Source organism: Notamacropus eugenii, chromosome 1 (genome assembly GCF_028372415.1).
Source record: "Notamacropus eugenii isolate mMacEug1 chromosome 1, mMacEug1.pri_v2, whole genome shotgun sequence".
In the NCBI taxonomy this organism is placed as follows: domain Eukaryota; kingdom Metazoa; phylum Chordata; class Mammalia; order Diprotodontia; family Macropodidae; genus Notamacropus; species Notamacropus eugenii.
In genome coordinates this window covers 341,452,329-341,472,128 of record NC_092872.1, presented here as the reverse complement: position 1 = coordinate 341,472,128, position 19,800 = coordinate 341,452,329, and the positions used below count along the sequence as shown (strand labels likewise).

Below are 19,800 nucleotides of genomic sequence, written 5' to 3'. Positions count from 1 at the left end.
AGTTCTCAAAGTGCGGTCCACGGACTTCTAGGGATCACCAAAACTCCTTCAGGGGTTCTAACAAACATGTTATTTGCCCACTAAAATGCCCCTCCCTTTTCCAACTACATTTCTATATACATTTCTTTATATAGTTCTACCAAAACAAAATATCACAATAGATTGAATAGAGAAACAATTATAAAACCCAGATAAACAAAAACTCTTCAGGGTTCTAAATAATTTTTGAGAGTGAAAAAGAGATCCCAAGAACAAAAATGTTGGAAAAATACCCTATAGGAAACTCTGAAGTGAGAAAATTCCCTTCACCAATGCAGGACAGTATCCTCTCTGTAACTTAGTCTTAGACAGTTGTCTACAACACTGAAAGGTTAATTAACTTGCCTGTGGTCACACAGTCAGTGTACATCAGAGATAAAACTTGAACCCAAGCAAGTCTTCCTGTGTTTTCAAATCCAGATCTATATCTATTAAATTAGTAGTGTCAAACAAAAACTACTTGCTGCATACTGACTTAGAAAACCACAAATTAATATTATCTATGTCGTACTATATTTTTATTTATTTTGTCAAACATTTCTCAATTACGCCTGCATGCCTTCCACATTTTTTGTGAAGGTCCTACCTTAAATTCCCCACAATTAATTCACATGTCTGTCACTTAAACCTTCAAACTGTTAATTTTCCTCTCAGTTGACTCTTCTGGAATTCCCACTGTATTTTCTATGTTGTATAGAACAACCAAGTGCACCTTGGTCCATTACCCTCCCCCTATCATTTATGCCTCAGAAACATATCTTATGCAATGAGTGCTTGTAACAATGTTTTCTCCCGTATTTTCCCTCCAATATACCTAGTATACTTAGAACTGGTTACCAAGCCTTAGAATTTGTCTTGACTGAATGCATAGTAGAGTCAAGAGCACTGACTGAGGTTACACTCTGCAGATGTTAACTCTAGTCTAGTTGACATTTATTTGTTGTGTGACTTTGAGTCCTCACCATTTCTGGGCCTGAACTTCCCCATCTTCAAAAAGGAAAGGGTTGGAATAAATGATATCTAAGGTCTTTTGCAACTCTGGGTCTATTCTATGAATTTAGGACAAGAAGCAGAAAGCAATCACAAGTCTAGCACTGATCAGTTCCTTGGGAGAACTTGAAATACTCCCTAAATCCAAATGGCTCAGCAAGTCATGCCAAAGGATCGCTGGAAGACTTGTACATAGGTCAAAGGAGCTGGAAGGGACCTTGGAGGTCATATAATTGATTTTGCAGATGAGGAAATTGAAGGCTTGGTGGTAAAGTGACTTACACAGGGTCACACAGGTAGTGAGTATCAGAGTCAGGATTCAAATTCAATTCTCTTCTTCCAAATTAAATGCTTTTTCAATTGCTCTATTCTGCCTCTCAAATGACATAATTTAAACCTATTATACCAATGGTCAAACTGAGAACTAAAACTAGGTAACAATCTGGCTTTAAGTCTCACCATGAGTGACAGAGCCAGAACTAGAGCCAAGTTCTCTTGACACTCAGCCTAAGGGTCTTTCAAACCAAACCCTAACACAAAACATCACAGAAAAATCCCACATCCAACAATATACAATACAAAATTTTCTATAATCTTACTATTGAAACAAAAACTGGATTTCATCCACAAGCAACCCTTACCTGGTTTTAGAGTCTGGGTGTAACCTAAGCCTATCAGGCTAGAATTGTTCACTTTAGCCTATTTAGAGAGAAAAGAAAAGAGTTAAGTGTTATAATGTGAACTAGAAAGCTTCAATCATCTACCAACTCTGGATTTCAGCACAGAAATATAACTTTTGACAGTCATCTTATGAAGGATTAACGGTGGTTAAATTACTGAGGCCATTTTAAAAGGTACAATTCCTTGTTTAAAATTTCTAAGTAGATATGATTTCAGATGGCCCAGGTAGGTGATTAATGACTATCCATTCATTCTAAACCCAGATACAAATCAGTTATCCAGTAAAATATAAAGAATTGATTGGAGGGCATAGGTAGGAAGCTGAATGAAGGTGGAAAAGATATAGAAAGCACAACATCTGCTTTCCTTCTCATCCCTCCTCACCTCTTGCCACCCCCTAAGGGTACATGGCTGGGCTCATCTTTACTCACTCCAGAAGAGAATTGCAAAAGACAGGAACTGTTAACACAGCATATGTGGCAATATGGGACATTTCACTAATGGTGATAAGGATAGCCTGTAAGGCTACCCACCAAAGGAGAGAGCTTTTTAAATACTTAATGAGTGCTGGCTACTCTTATTAGTTGGTTTTTCTTATTTTTTCCTTTGTTACTAGAGAAGGCTCATGGGAAATAAGGGAAGAGGTAAATCAAAGAATGACTTACCTAAAACCAAAAGTAATTAATAAAACTTATATTAAAAATAAAAGTACACATATTAAATCTTAATACATGCTGCAAGCTCACTAAGAGATAGATAAAGGACAAGTCACTGAAACCAAAGCCCAGTGTTCCTGGAGCCCACAACAGCTTAATTTAAAAATGGCAAATAGTTCTATATTTCCTTTCAAACCTGTGAAGACACATGTACTCACAGAGAAAGAGGCCTCAGGGTCAATCTGATATTTGGCTGCTATTCCAAAACGAGTGTTGCTATTTCCAGCTGTCCAGGCTAGGTTGACAGCAGTTTCCAACTTCTTGTTCACCTTCTGATAAATAGATCCCCCAAACTCTGTGCCATCATTCCTGTAACCAAACACAAGAAACAACTTGCAAAAGACCATTGGAAGACAAACCCAGAAAATGTAGCAGGCACATTATAAATACATATGGAATTGTGTTGAATTTAAATAGCTTATCAGAGTATTTTTAATAGGCTAAACTGGTCATAGGAATTTTGAATAACATAGTCTTTATCAAACTTCACTAAGAAGGTATGTAATGATATATTACTCCAAAATTGGACAGAAACGTGAGTCAGGGAGGATCAGAGGTGAGAAGAATACTATTTCAACCACATGAGGGATGCTAGAGGACAGCCTAGATTTCTGTAATGAAGCCAAATAAGCATATGAACCAAAGTGAACATCTAAAATGGTAAAAAGTACAGGAGTGGATAGTACAGATGGTGGGACAAAAGAGATACAAGAATTCTGTCTTGGCTATGGTTGGCATTCTGAGTTGCCGCTCTCAGCTATAGCTGAAATTTCTGAGTAGTTTTTAATATTAGCTACATGTCATGACCTCCAGAATGGACAGCTGCAATGTGCTCTGAAGGGTGGCAACGAAGTTTATCCAGGGCTGCCACTGCAGTAGTAGCAGTAATGGAAGAAACTAATTCTTCCTCTAAGCTGTCACCACTTAGGCACATTGAAAACTTAAGATTGTGAAAATCCAATCAGGATTTTCAATTGAAATGTGCTACCACAGTTTTGAGACTCCTGTATTTCAGGAATTTTTTGTATTGCACTATTTTTCTGCTCTGTAAAACCCAAATGAAACAAGACTACTGATTTTAAAAGCCCACCATAGCCTCAAACAACCCATTATCTCCTACTGCTTCCACAACATCTCTCAAACTGTTTTCCTCATTGTCCTCCCACATGGCAGCTTTATATCTACATTTGTTTTTCTTTATTCATGCTGCTAAAAACCCACCTGCAAGACCTGCCCCACTACCCCTCACTGATCTCATTTCTAAACATCCTTCTATAAATTTCCAAACCCCTACTGCTTCAACTTTATGTCCTATATGATTCTTGTTAGTGTTGCCCTTCCCACAAAATTGTAGCCTCCACAAGGGAATTCAGCTTCCACACTCCAAAGCGTCCTTAGCACAGGATTACATCACAGGACCAGACATTCGGAACTGGAAGGGATCTCACAGGTCATCCAACACTCACCGTTTAAAAAAGAGGAAACTAAGAGGCTAAGTGACTTGCCCAAAACCACACAGTAGTAAAGTGTGGCACAAGGATCAAACTCAGGTCCCCTGACTCCAAATCATTCTTTCCATTGCTACCAACTGGGGATTACAGGAGACAATTACCTGCTTGATGATTATCCAGGTTTAAACCTGTCCACATATTACAGCCTGAGAAACTGAGGTTACCTCTTATTATCCAGTTGATTTTGTCTTTGATGAAAGTGTGAGGAATTTCAGGGGGGAGTGGAGAGCTCCCCGTTTGGAAAACCAAAGTGAATATTTCATCTCTCTAAGATACTCAAGAGATAAGAAAGGAAAAAAAAAACCTTCAGAGATAAAGAGAAAACCTCAAAATCCTTACTTATAAACTCTCATGAGTTTATCAATTTGGGTCTCTATCTTTTTTATTCTTAGTGTCAAGGGTCAAGCTAGTCCAACAGCTCCATCAGTGTACTCTTTATAGTCAGAGTAGTTCATTCTAGAAGATAGAGAGGTATCATTCATGTTATTGTCAAAGCTCAGAGCTATGAAGAGGCCTCAAAATTCATCTAGTCTGATGAATTGACCTTATTTTGTAAAAGTGGAAATTGAGGTCCTGTTAATGCTCAGTCAATGCTGGTTGAATGGTTTAATTCTGAGGAACAACAAAGCCGATAAAAGAATGACTTGCTTCCTCTCTCTTTCTTAACCAAAATATGAACAATTTCCCAAATTGGCCCTTAAATACTTCCATAAATTTAATTGGAAAGATACATTCCACTATTCTAGTTCATCATTCTGACAGTTTCCAAAAAAGATTGGATCTGGTTACAAGTATGGGCTGACTGCTGTCCAACCCAGTTTAGTGGATAAAACAGTATACTTGTAATTAAAAAGATCTACATTCAAAAATCCCTCTTCCAAAACTATGTGACCCTGGATAAGTCACAACCTCTATGAATTTCAGTCTCATCAGCTATAATATGATGTTAATAATATCTGAAGTATCAAAGGATTTTAGTGAATTGTGATAATCAAAGGAGATAATTTAGAGTGCTTTGCAAACATGCTATGCAAATATCAATTATTATTATTACTTAAGTTATGCTTTTATCATAAAATCCTGGTTGCAAACCCAAAACTTAAAAGTCGTCAATCACTAACGCCCAATCATCAATATGGTTAAAAGAAACTCCATTCAGAATTCTAAAACAGCCTATGAAATTTGGTAAAACTATGATATTCTGTCAGTCAAACTAGGTTAGCTGAATTACAAGCTAACTTACAGCTTCCAAACATTTACGTGTTTCCAGGCATTTATTATTTGGAAACTACTGCAAGATCAACCAAGAGCTGCTTTAAGGTAAACTGGGCAAGAGCAAAGTGTAGCTCGAGTGGCCACCAACTGATGCACCTTTTTGAGGTCTAACAAGAGATGAGATTTTCTACAGCACAAGTGGGTGAGTCTCATGTATTACTGGGGTGCTGAAAGATTTCTCAAGGTCTATCTACAAATCTTTATTTTGGGTTTGAAAGAAAACCTCAGAAGGAATTGGAAAAACCTCCAAAAATAGTGGTATGGTTTGGTTTTTTTTTTTTTTTTTTGGACACGGGATATGAAGGGAGGAACCTATGAAGAGTCAGAAACACATAAACAAATAGGCCCCAACTATAATAAGAAGCCTAACTTGTAGTGACCTCTAATGGAAAGGAAAAAAACAAACAAAACAGTTAGTGCTTACCTCACTATATCATATCACCACGACTACCCTTGGTCAATTGAACATCTGCAACTCTAAGTTTCTCTGCCACTTCATTCTTTACTACCCCAACTTCTTTCTCAAGGATAATTTCTATTACTTCAGCTCTCCTTCCAGTTTAAAATCTATCTGATGTTTTTGCAACCTGTCATTTTGTGTTTACAAAGTAATATATTTGTTGTTCTTAGTTCATAAAGAAAGTACCCCCTAGAAGTTTTATCTCCACGAAAAAATGGACTAGTCCTGAGACAAAAACACAAATATTTTGTTAATAAGTGCTAAATGAGTCCTTCAGTCTTTATCATTTGCAACAGAAAGCTCCCTTCACTGCTACAAGTATCAGGGATGGGAAAGAAATGAGGAAGGACAGGACCAAAGCTTCTTGTCTTTTTTGACTCACACATTGGTGTGCAGCTGGAATTCATCAGTCTTGTAGCCAACAGCAAAGTTGCTCTGGGTCACCCGAGATTTTGAAGTTTCAAAATTCATCTGGTAGCCTGCCAACCAGCCCTCATAGCCAAGTACCACAGCTCCTCGTATTGAAGGTCCAGAAATATCAAAATCCATGTCACAGCCAAGATTGATATGTTCCCGCTTATATCCTGACTTAATCTTAGCACTTTTTTTCCTAAAGGAAAAGAAAACAAAGTCATCATCTTCACAATCAGCAGTTATATAGCATAACAGCAGTTATACCCAATATACAGATATCAGTGGTTTTATTACTACATTACAACAGGTATACCAAGAAATCCAGTAATATCTAGGCTTTAGCATTAGAGGAAAAATTAACAGTGGAGAGTACCAGATCCAGCAAAACCTGGGTTCCAATCCAACCTCCACTACTGAAATATTTATTAATAACAATTATCACCCAGGGTTATTGGGAAAATATTTGTTAGCCATAGAGGCAGCTACGTGACTCAGTGGCTCGAGTGCTAGACCTGGAGTTAACAAGACCTGGGTTCGAACGCAGCCTCAGACAAAATTACTAGCTGTGCAATCCTGGGTAAGTCACTTAACCTCTATTTGCCTTGATTCACAGGAAAAAGAAATGGCAAATTACTTCAGTATCTTTGCCAAATTAGAAAAATTCATTTTAGTACTATACCATTTGATTATTAATAATAATTTGTGATAATCTCTTCTCTGTCAAAAGGCTAGCTTAAAAAGAAGCCCCTCTCAGTCTAAAAAAAAATCATAAGCTTTTTGGTTCTTTTCAAGGCACCTGGGCTGGGTCCCATCCAACTGGGAACCTAATTTCCATCTTCTGCATAAACAAGATCCAGCTTGAGTTAGATTCTCCTTTGAGAGAAAGCTTTCGTCCTTGTGTCCTTGCTCCCCTTCATTAGAGTTTAGGGAAATCCGCCCAGCTCATGAAGCAGAAACCAAATTAGAGAGAACCTGATCAGTGCCCAGATTTCAGCAGGAGTCTCATGACCTTATGACCAGGCCACATTCTCAGCTAACCTCTACAAAGAAGTGATTGGGACGGGCCAATGGCTCTTAGACCTCCTGCTCATTAAATGTCCACTTATCAAGGTTGAGTTTCATTTGTTAGGGAATTTCCCTGTCAGAAGGAACACACCTGATTTAAGGTGTTTCAAGTTGTAAGAGTCTCCCTTAACATCTTTGATTACCAAATCACTGACCCTTAATTTATTGATCAGCCATCCTATTTAATAGATTCATTTTTATTACTGGGGAACTTAGTCTCTCAGAACTTTTACTTGCAACACAAGAAAATCCCATGAACAGCCTTGGCATGTCATAAAGAGTTGGTCATAACTGAATGACTAAACAACAACTATAAGCCTTAAAGTGCTATAAAATGCTAGCTATTAATACTATATTTATCCACGAGCTCTGTGAGCACAAAGTCCCTTAAACTTTTCTGAACCTCAGTTTCCTCTCATCTCTAAAATAGGGTTAATGTTATCTTGTAACAACAACCTCATGGAACTGGGGTTGTACAGTTCAAATGAGATGACATATGGAAAATGCACCAAAACACAGTAAAAATGTCATCTCTGATTTAGAAAAAAAAAAGATATGCCAAGATAGCCCTTATGAAGACATTAAGAAGTCATATTTCAATAACCTAGGGTTGCTGAAATCTGCCAATGACTCAGTGTTCATTGAGGAGGATCATTCTCTTAACTTGTGAAAATGAACACATTCTAGTGACATAAACAGAGTATCTAATAACCAGAATGAAATCAAAATTAGACAAAAGCATTGATGCAACAGCATAATAGCAACACTGTCTCTGATAATAATGTAACACTTACTACAATTCCCTGAACCCTACAGGGATTTCCTAACACTGTTCATACCCAACCTACTATGTATCCTATTGCTAAAGAGTACCTCAGGCACTTAGCCACTTGTGTTTACTTTTCTTGACCTAATGTGGGCCTGGGAAACAATATTTTTTATTACTATTATTTTAAAACAAGTCCTACTAAGTCCCAAGGAACACACACATTTTTGTCTACAGGCCCTTTGGAAAACTCAATAGCTAAGAGTCCTGTGGATTCCCTGAAGTGGGTACACTCCTTTCAACAACACAGATCACAATTTACTGGGGGATGGGGCGTCCCAACTAAATAAACATTCTGAAGTCTGTCTTTAATTAAGCTTAACATTGTGAGAATACCACTGAAGCACATTTCGACACAAGACCAAATAATCCTTTTTTTTTCCAGTGCATACCTGTCTTTTTACATTCTTTGTTCATCTGTTTATTCCCCAAATGATGGGAATATTCTTAGTTTTCTAAACAAAATCTCCTTGGGTTTATCGAACTCTCTTTGGATCTTAGGTACCTATTCTGTACAACAATTTTTCTATCTTTTAATCAATAAACAGTTTTGACAGTTGTTAATTTGTAAAATAGTTTGAGGTCTGGCATGGCCCTTTCTTTCCTACTTTTTTTTCCATTGTTTCCCTTGGGATTACTGACACTTTGTTCCTTTAAATGGATTTTATTATTTTTTTAGCTCTATAAAATAATTGATAGTTTCAAGAGTATGGCATCTTAAAAATTAACTTAGGTAATATTGCCATTTTTATTATATTAGCACTGTCTAACCATGAACAATTAACAACTGTTCAATTATGTAGGTCAGTATTTTTGTAAAATGTTTTATGGTTGTATTTACATAATTTCTTTATATGCCTTTGTACTTAGACTCCCAAATATTATACACATTCTGTAGTAATTCAGAAAGAAATTTCACTTTCTGCTAGACTGCAATGATAGAAACCAGAAAGGCTGAATGTGGGGGTGGAGGGAGGTAACAGTGGAAAGTTGACAGTGACATTTTTAAAAGAGCATCAATTTAAAAAGAAACAGTAGAGGTTCAATTATCCACAGGACATAAAATCCAAGAAGGAAGCCAGCAATAAATCACAGGGCTGAATAAACTGCCATATATAACTGTAACAGGATATAATTTTGTAGTAAGAAATGAAGCAGGGAACTATGAAGTGATATAGACTTAAGTAAGGTGAACCAGAAGAACATTTGCAATTATCAAAATTAATGGAAATGAAAAGCTCACTAAAAGGAAGCTAAATTCTGAATAACTGAAAAACCAGTAGGGTCCTGGGGAATGAAATACACAAATTTCCCTCTTTTTGACAGTCAAGGGACCATGAGGACAGAAAATCTACATGGTGTCAGAGGTGGTCACTATTCTGTATTGGGTTTGCTCAGCTGTTTTTGTTAAGGAAGCCTACATTTTTTGGAGTGAGAAATAGGTGTTACCATCCAGAAGTGACTATGATAACAAAAGAAATAGTACTGGATGCTAGAAGCAGGGCCAATCTGGCAGAGTAGGAAGAAATACAATGAGTTTCCCCTCCCATCAAAAATAAAAAGAAAGAAAAGTCTCCTCCAAAGATTTAGAAAATGGACCAGATCATATACTGATCAGGAAATTAGGAGTGAATCACATTTCCAGCCTAGGGAAGTATAAGGAAACTGAGGTCTGCTGACACAGGAGTTGGCTGAGCATTCCAGTGCAGGGAAATGCTATACGATAGGGTAAGATGTTCTATTCCAGCAAAGAAAGATCCAGTCTTGTTGCAGGAACAAGAGTCAGCTGGCAGCTCTGTCACTTACTACTCAGTTCTAGAATTCTAGGTGGGAAATAAGCAGAGAATACTCAATGATGGGTGGCATTTCAAGTTGAGAGCACCTATGGACCCTAAGCTGTGTACCTAATAAGGAAAGAACATATGTATGGGTCACACCCCAAGAGTAGAGTGCAATCTCAGTTCTAGCTTCTAGGTCAATCTTAAGCCTACAGATTAATAATCATGGAAAGAATCCCAGAACAATGAAGAGCCTATGGTTCTGCTGCTCTGAATCAGCAGAACTTTCCAGTTGGCTGATAAGTGCAACAGCAGTCTATTGAAACTCAGGAGGCAAGCCCACAGCACTATCACTGAGACCCAAATCTAGTCCAGCAACTTGCAAGGCTCTGACGAGGGAGGCAATGACCAGATGTTGCCTAGGATCAAACCACTTTGGGAGTACTGAAAGCTTGCAGGTCTCCAGCCTAAGCCATCCCTGAGATCCTGAAACAACACAATCCCAAGAAAACAGCAGCAGGACCAGCTTAGATGCTTTCTTCAGAAGTTCAAAGGATCTGGCTATTAACATTAAATTCAACTAGAATTCCTAGAACAGATAGAGAGGTGTTGTTTTTTTTTTAAGAGTTTAAAAATGTTAAGTGACAAATAAAAGTGCTAGAGAAAAAATTCAGGAAGAGAAATGAGAGCTATGGAAGAAGTAGAAAGGGAATTAAAACCTTGGCACAAAATGCGTACCATTGCTCAAGCAACAAACTCTTTGAAAAGGGGTTGTTCCCAAGCAAAATAAACTCCAACTAAAGATGTACAAAAATATTTATAGTTCTTTTTGTTATGGCAAAAATATTCAAAACTTTAGAGGGTACCTATCAATTGAGGAATAGGTGAACAAGTTATGGTATATGAATGTGATGGAATACTATCATGTAATAAGAAATGTTTAAGGGGATGATTTCAACGAACCCTGGAAAGACTTGTATGAATTGATGCAGAGTGAAACAAGAAGAACCAGAACAAAAAGTATGCAAAGACACCAATATTGTAAAGACAATCAGCTTTGAAAGACTTTTAAAAAAAACTCTGACCAACAGTAACTCCAGAGGACTAATGATGAAATATGCTATCTACTCCTTGATAGAAAGGTAAAAGATTATAAGTATAGAACAAAACATTAAACCATTTTTTAAAGATATGGCTGATGTAGAAATTTATTTTGCTAAACACCTAAAGTGAGAGGGAAACTACTACCTCCCATTCAAGCTATTTCATATAACAGTCTTACTTATTTCAACATCCATGAGTCTTTCTAGTTTTATCCTCTAAAACACATGTAATCTCCTTTCCACATGAAAGTCCTTCAAATATCTGGAGACAGTTTGTGATTGTCTTCAATTCTCTTGCCTAATTATTTTCTTCCCAGACTCAATGATCAATGCTCAATTTTTTTAGCTGAGGAAATGGAGGTTCAGAAAGATATAATATGATTTGCCCATCTGTAATGCAAGTATCATCATTAATTTACAGATGAAGAAACTGAGACTCTACTCCTTCCACTACCACAAAGCCCAATATAATCTACTTCTACATTAGTCTAGTTGGTTTATCATCCAAAGTAATTGCTGAGCCTAAGTCTGTGGAATTTGTAACAAAGTATATGGTAATAGCATGCATCTCTCACTTAATACTCAGATTTTGGGGTGTCAAAGTTCCTATTACACAGTAGATTTAGCTTACAGAGATCAGACATTATTTAGTGACAAAATTAGTAGTCTTCACAGACTGCACTCTAAAAGATATTTTTAATGTACATACATGCATATGTACATAGAGCTATAACATAAGAACATCCTCTTTATCATAGCATGTCTTATATTGCACAAAAGCAGAACTGAATACAACAGATCCATACAGTGAAAGCCATTCAGAACACAGAAACCTATACCCACCTTCTTCCCTAGTAAATATGCTCTGCTTCAGACTTTATGACAAAGCAGCCTTGTTACCCAATTCAGCTAACTTAATTCTTACCCTGTGTTAGGTGAGAAGGATGAATCGAAGGTCAGCTTCAGTCCACGTGCAAGCTAAACAGAAAAGAAACTCACAAGTTAGTTTCAAGGAAGACTATGATACACAAAATGACAAAATGGTGTGTCTTTAGGGACACGGGGGACATGGTTACCTGATCCTCAACAGTAATTTCAGTGCCCAATGTATTGTCTGTGTTCCATTTTTCTATGAACGTCAAGCCGTATTCAGACCATTTGTATTTTGTTTCCAAACTGCCTGAAACTTTGCTGGTTTCAGTGTTTGCTGAACCTGAACTTGTAAATTCCTTTAAAAAAAGAAAAAAGAAATTAAATTAAGGGGAGGCACAAAATGATATATTTACATACTTAAAATGGGAAAGAATGACTATGCATTATCCAAAATGTTCTACACCTAGTGTTATACAATTAAGTATCTGAAAGACTTCATGGTATAGTAGAAAAATACCAGATTCTAAGTCAAAAGAATGAAGTCAAGTCTTGAATCTGCCTAGCACTGTCCATGTGACCTCTAGCAAGTTACTTGACTTCTCTAAGTCCTGGTCTTCTCATCTGTAAAATGGGGATAATACTAGCATTGTTGTGACTAAAGTGCTTTGTAAACCACAAGGTGGGCAGCTACTATTATTAGCTGTAAAACTGTCATTAGCTGTGTTCAAATGATGCTTTCATAAGATGAATACACACACTTAACATCACCAGAGGAACTCACAATTCTAAGAAATTACACAAAAGATTACTTTGCAAGGCAAAGAATTACTTCACTCCAATTTATTTTTTTGTCAATTTCAATTTTCATAAGGGGGAGGTGGGAACAAACATTTAGTAAGGATCCAGTATATGCCAGGCCCTGTGCTTTACAAGTGCTCCATACTGATTTAAACTGAACTTGAGCCTAAACTGCCTCCTTATTTTAGTCAGACAAAGCATGAAACAGGGTTCTCCTCTGCGTATACTCCCTTAAACTGGCTTTGGAAGGAAGGCTTAAACTGAAGCTATCTTCTCAGTACCACAACCTGAAAAGTTCTACTTCAGCTCTGCAAATTTCAGAGAGTCATAGATTTAGATCAGAAAGGGACCATCAAGAGCATATAAACCAACCCCTTCATTTCAGAGATGAGGAAACTGATGTCCAAGAGTTAAGTAGCTTCCTAAGAGAAGAGAGGTAGTAAGTCAAAGAAGTGAATTCTCTACTTTACTATGCTGCCTACTACATGTCAAAAGCTAATGGTAGATTACAAGATAATTTTAGTTACCACACATTCAATTTTTTAAAATACTTAAGTCCACTCTTAGAATGTGGATAGACCTATTATCTCATCAATGATACAGTTAACCGATCCATGCCCTCCCAGCTTCAGAATTCTTTTCCACATCCTGTCATAAATCCTACACAGGAAGCCTGCCCATCATGACAGCAACCTTCCTTCTGCTCTCCTGACTTTGCATGAATACCAATGAAGCAAGCAGGCTATGTACTGGGTATCCCTTACATCTCTTGGGAAGAAATGAGAAGGAAACATCTAGGTTTTTGCAAACTATACTTGCAGGGTAGACGTTTATAGTCTCAATTGACAAAATCAGTTGTTAGCTTTTAGCTACAAGTCAAAAATCCCACAATATTGCTTGAGAGACACAAAAGAGATAATTTTGATTAATAACCCCTTGGTTTTCAAAATTAAGCAAGCCTAACAAAGGTGACTGTCACCATCAACCAATCAATCAACAAACATTTATTCAGCTGTTACTATGTGCCAGAAACAAAAATACTGTCTCTGCCCTCAAAGAGTTCACCAGGCCAGATACAGATCAAAGACAGAGTCCCATTTTAGAATACATAAGGAAATTCAGTCTTATAATTGAAAAAGAAAAAGGAACAAGAAAAGTCAAAATAAAGAAGCTATAACTTTTCTGGTTAAACATTACTTAGCCATCTAATGTGAAACATGTTCATTAGTATATACCACCCCTGAATATCCCTTCATCACAAGGGACACATGATGTATAGGAACTGAAGCAGTAATAACACCAAAAATCATTTTGACTTGGCTTTGGAATGTATGATGTGAGATTTGGTTTTTGGTTTGTTTTTTTTTGCAGGGTTCAAAACCTCTTTTGGTTTTAGAATAAGAGCATCAGTGTTTGAATGTTCCCTGGGCAAATATCAATCAATGGGGAGGAAAGGTGACCCAGAAATATGATGGGAGATAGAATAGAAATTTTTCTGTAAATAATTTTAAAAATAGATGAAACTTTATTTTTTATTGTTTTTTTTGTCAATATGACTAATATGCAAATATGCTTTGCATGATTTCACATATGCAATGGCTATCATATTACTTGCCTTCTCAAAGGTCTGGAGGGAGAAAGAAGATTCACAACTAAAAATTTTTAAATGAGTGTCTTAAAGAAAAATAAGTAGATGAGAACTGATTTCATTTAGTACTCGTCCTCTCTTCTCCCCACTATGCCATACAAACCAGTCAAGAATTTCTAAAATAGAGACCCCAAGTGCTGGCTGGGTGCATCTGGAGGCCAGGTGGGTGTGGAGAGAACACTTAGAAGTCAAGTAACCAACTGGGAAAATGCCCAGAAAAGGGGGAAAAAAAATAAGACCATAGAAGGTTACTTTCTTGGTGAACAGATATCTCCTCCCATCCTTTCTGATGAGGAAGAACAATGCTTACCATCAGGGAAAGACACAGAAGTCAAGGCTTCTGTATCCCAAACATCCAAAATAAATACTCAGTGGGCTCAGGCCATGGAAGAGCTCAAAAAGGATTTTGAAAATCAAGTTAGAGAGGTGGAGAAAAACTGGGAAGAGAAATGAGAGAGATGCAAGAAAAGCATGAAAAGCAGGTGAACACCCTGCTAAAGGAGACCCAAAAAAATGCTGAAGAAAATAACACCTTGAAAAATAGGCTAACTCAAGTGGCAAAAGAGGTTCAAAAAGCCAATGAGGAGAAGAATGCTTTAGAAAGCAGAATTAGCCAAATGGAAAAGGAGGTTCAAAAGCTCACTGAAGAAAATAGTTCTTTCAAAATTAGAATGGAACAGATGGAGGCTAGTGACTTTATGAGAAACCAAGAAACCACAAAACAAAACCAAAAGAATGAAAAAATGGAAGATAATGTGAAATATCTCACTGGAAAAACAAATGACCTGGAAAATAGATCCAGGAGAGACAATTTAAAAATTATGGGACTACCTGAAAGCCATGATCAAAAAAAGAGCCTAGACATCATCTCTCATGAAATTATCAAGGAAAACTGCCCTGAGATTCTAGAACCAGAGGGCAAAATAAGTATTCAAGGAATCCACCAATCACTGCCTGAAAGAGATCCAAAAAGAGAAACTCCTAGGAACATTGTGGCCAAATTCCAGAGTTCCCTGGTCAAGGAGAAAATATTGCAAGCAGCTAGAAAGAAACAATTCAAGTATTGTGGAAATACAATCAGGATAACACAAGATCTAGCAGCTTCTGCATTAAGGGATTGAAGGGCATGGAATATGATATTCCAGAAGTCAAAGGAACTAGGACTAAAACCAAGAATCACCTACCCAGCAAAACTCAGTATAATACTTCAGGGGAAAAAATGGTCTTTCAATGAAATTGGGGACTTTCAAGCATTCTTGATGAAAAGACCAGAGCTGAAAAGAAAATTTGACTTTCAAACACAGGAATGAAGAGAAGCATGAAAAGGTAAACAGCAAAGAGAAGTCATAAGGGACTTACTAAAGTTGAACTGTTTACATTCCTACATGGAAAGACAATATTTGTAACTCTTGAAACTTCTCAGTATCTGGGTAGTGGGTGGGATTACACACACACACATATCACACACAGAGAGAGAGTGCAGAGTGAATTGAAGAGGATGGGATCATATCTTAAAAAAAGGAAATCAAGCAGTGAGAGAGAAATATATTGGGAGGAGAAAGGGAGAAATGGAATGGGGCAAATTATCTCTCATAAAAGAGGCAGGCAAAAGACTTTTTAGTGGAGGGAAAAAGAGGGGAGGTGAGAGAAAAACATGAAGTTTACTCTCATCACATTCCACTAAAGGAAGAGATAAAATGCACACTCATTTTGGTATGAAAACCTATCTTACAATACAGAAAAGTGGGGAAGAAGGGGATAAGCAGGGTGGGGGGATGATGGAAGGGAGGGTAATGGGAGGAGGGAGCAATTAGAAGTTAACACTCTTGGGGAGGGACAGGATCAAAAGACAGAATAGAAGCAATGGGGGGCAGGATGGGATGGAGGGAAATATAGTTAGTCTTATACAACACAACTATCATGGAAGTCATTTGCAAAATTACACAGATATGGCCTATATTGAATTGCTTGCCTTCCCCGAGGGAATGGGTGGGGAGGGAGGGATGAAGAGAAGTTGGAACTCAAAGTTTTAGGAACAACTGTTGAGTACTGTTCTTGCTACTAGGAAATAAGAAATACAGGTAAAGGAGTATAGAAAGTTATCTTGCCCTACAGGACAAAAGAGAAGATGGGGATAAGAGAAGGGAGGGATGTTAAAAGAGAGGGCAGATTGGTGATAGTGGCAATTAGAATGCTCGGGGTTTTGGGGTGGGGGGAGGAGAGAAATGGGGAGAAAATTTGGAACCTAAAATTTTGTGGAAATGATTGTTAAAAGTTAAATAAATAAATTTAATATTAAAAAAAAAAAGAATTTCTAAAATAGTATTTCTTCCAGCCTTTAACAAAAGTGCTATGTTTAGGGAAAAAATTCCAAAAAATAAAATCACCCACCCCACCTAATCCCCTACAGGAAAAACCCATGCCTCTGGGTCAGTTTTGGTGAGGGAACAAAGAACAAAAGAGAAACGTTAGCCAACCTTCCCCTAGAGGACTGGACAATGTTCTTTTCTGTGGCCTGGCCAGAGCCTCATGGGGAACAGACACAGTGACCTGGAAGGATGTGGAAAGAATACTTGTACTGGAGTCAGAGGACCTGGGTTCAAAACCCACATCTGGTAATTATGACCTTTATGACCTTGGGGAAGTCACTTAATCCTTATGGGCCTCAGTTTCCACATCTGCATAATAGGGATGGCCTAAATAGTGTCTTGAGGTTACTCCCAAATCTAGATCAAAGAAGCTATGTTCTTATGATTAATAAGCAATTTGTTTTGTTTTGGACATGATTTTCAGAAAAAGAAGGGCCTGAGGCCCAGACTCCAGTCAGGCCTCCCCCAAAGTTTAGCATAGAGAATCTAAACAATGGAAAATCTTGCAGAACTTGAAAATGTCTATCATTTCCCCCATCCAAGTTGCATTCTACATGCTACAGCTGTCCCTCTTCATTACTCACAGAGGCAGAACTTGGTGTTTGGCATTTGACAATATTCTCTCAGCTCTAAAGAATACATGAATCATGAAGCCCAATCATTCAAAAGTCCTGCTCCTCCTCTCCCTAGTTCAATATTGCCACCTCCATCTCATTAGCTGTTCAAAGTGAAGAGCCTAACATGATCTCAACATGGTAACTTTGCAGATGATTCAATAAGTATTTGGGGGAGGTGAGACAGGCAACAACTGAAATTATCTAGAATTACAGACCATCTCCCAAGGGCCACTTTTGATAACAGGGGACTACATTAGGAAAGATCTTCAGGATCAAATTTATAGGAACTAAAAGACTTACCAGCCCATTCTCAGACTTTGTTTTCAGATCCAGTTTTATTAAGCCAAATCCTAAAGGAAAAAGAAAGATATTCGTAGGGAAGAATTAACTAGAAAGAATAATTCTTTTAGTGATATTCTAAGTGTTCCTTTTAAAATAAGGACAATAAAACCTGGGTTTTTAAACACTGTATGTACTAAGCTTCTACTGTATGATAATTATTAAGGCTATCACTGCTAATGGGCTGGCAGTAGAGAATACCAGCCTAGGGAGGTCCCTTGTCCTATCCCTGCTTTCCCAGGTTGGCCCAGGCAGGAGCTGGCACTGCGGTGGCAGCAGTCATTGGGATCAGTGCTCATAGGTCTAATGACGAGATAAATTTAGAAGGGAAAAAACCACCTCCCTCTGGCTCTGTTCATGTAACTGTCTTCAAGGCAAAGACAGACTTTGCTTTTCCCCTCCAACTGAGTTCTGGCTGCCAGCTTCAAAAGCCTGGCCACAGGTTAGGCAGAGCTGCTTGAATGGAGAAAAGATGAATATGCCAAGGACTTCCTACTTAAATATTTAGGAGGAATGTTTTTCACAGGTAGATGGAACCATTGAATGAATCTCTTAACATTCATCTAATTCAATTTTTATTTTAACTGTTTAAATTAATGCATCACTAAAGCACCCAATATTCCAGGTGTTTAGACAAATTATTTTCAGAACAAAATGGTGCAGGAAATATAGAGGACATGGAGAACTAGCAAAAAAGGGAACATCACTCATAGCAAGAATGAAGAGATATTAGGTATAAAACCAAGTTCTATCCTCTTATGGATGAATTCCTAAAAACAGAGGAAAACTGCCAATGCATTAGTAGAGACTTTAGTGAGAAATTATGGAAAGACAATGGCCAAGAAAAGTTTAGGAAGACAAGGAAAGGTGGCAATTTGTAGCAGTACAAGAAGTTCTTACATAAATGAAAACATAGATCCAAAGTAGTAAATTATTCTGGGCAACTCTAGAAGCATTTATATTTTTACTACAAAAAAAAAAAAAAGATTAGGAAAATAATCTCCAACTCTAGTTGATATATATCTTTTATGCTAAGGTAAGTAAAAATTTACACAGAAAACAGCTCAAGCCTCAGATACCCAAGGACAGAAATGGCATGGTTTCCAGAGAGAACTCACCATAACCCTTAGTAAACACATCCCTGGCAGATTTTCCAAGGTCAGCATAAGTAGGTGGCACAGCCATTTTCTGCAGGAACAAAAACAATTATCAGAATGTGAATGTTTTCTAGCTGTTGAAATCTATTTTGTTAATTAAAAACATAATTAAAACTAATAAAATGTAGTGTTCTACTAAATGCTTCATATACATCTTTTCCGGTTCTGCCACTAGCTGACTGCACCAGCAAATCATTTCTCTCTGTGCCTCATATGATGAGAATATCATAAATTTAGAACTGGAAGAGATTTCAGGAGGCTGTTGAAGCTTCAGGAAAGAAAACAGGAGTAAGAAAAGGATTTTCTTGCTGCAGCAAAGGCCCCGCAATGAAGCTCAATAACATGATCTTCTTTTTTTCCCAGGCAGCACAGCTCTGTGACTACCAATAGCTCTCTTATTTAGCAGTACCCGAATAGAAGCAGGGGAGGCGGATGGTAGGAGTAACCCAGGGAAGAGTGATAAAAGGACAAGAAGGCAAAGGATTGGAGAGTAATCAACAATGCACCAAGAGACCCTTCGCAAATATGCTCCCTGAAGTTCCCTAATATTAGATTATAACTAGATACATAATAGCTAGATATCCCTAGTTGTATCTTTTTTCTGCCCTTCCAAGAAGCAGTTGGTGGCACGGAGGACAGAGTGCTGGCCTGGAGCCAGGAAGTCCTGACTCAAATCTGGCCTCATACATTTACTAGCTGTGTGACAGTGACTGAATCACTTAACCTCTATTTACCTCAGTTTCCTTTACTCAAAAATGAGGATAATGATAGCATTCATCTTGTAGGGTTGTTGTGAGTCTCAGATATTAAGAAAAGCAGTTTTCACATAGTGCCTAGCACATAGTAGGCACTATATAAATGCTTATTCCCTCTCTCCAAATAACACTTTTGTGGGGTCAGCTCTGATCCTAGTGTGTTATGTGGGAGGGGAGGGAAAGGGTTGGTGTACTACACCAATACCCTTCCTTTGCCACCCTTGCCTCCTCCCTTGGTGCTCCTCTAGTTAAGCAATATGATGTGGCCATCCCTTAAATGCTCCCATCTCACTGGCTCTGGCCAGTCTTATTTCTTTTCCAACATCCTGTTAGCCCCAGCAACAGACCCAAACACCTTCTAAGAATGCTGCCTGGGACAACAGACT

General features: G+C 37.8%; 1 protein-coding gene across 3 annotated transcripts in view; it reads right to left on the bottom strand.

The window, feature by feature from the left end:
• Window positions 1-19,800, bottom strand: part of VDAC1 (voltage dependent anion channel 1) — a 35,935-nt gene that overhangs the window by 1,279 nt on the left and 14,856 nt on the right. For 2 of the 3 annotated variants that reach the window (XM_072629957.1, XM_072629958.1), the window contains exons 2-8: window positions 18,621-18,690; window positions 17,464-17,513; window positions 11,935-12,087; window positions 11,784-11,836; window positions 6,055-6,282; window positions 2,585-2,735; window positions 1,671-1,728 (exon numbers count right to left, since the gene is read on the bottom strand). In XM_072629957.1, the coding sequence (XP_072486058.1) occupies window positions 1,671-1,728; window positions 2,585-2,735; window positions 6,055-6,282; window positions 11,784-11,836; window positions 11,935-12,087; window positions 17,464-17,513; window positions 18,621-18,687 (760 nt within the window). In that variant the 5' untranslated portion in view covers window positions 18,688-18,690. Of the gene's footprint in view, window positions 1-1,670; window positions 1,729-2,584; window positions 2,736-6,054; window positions 6,283-11,783; window positions 11,837-11,934; window positions 12,088-17,463; window positions 17,514-18,620; window positions 18,691-18,811; window positions 19,030-19,800 lie in introns of those variants that run through there. The other variant, XM_072629959.1, reaches the window with a different exon arrangement.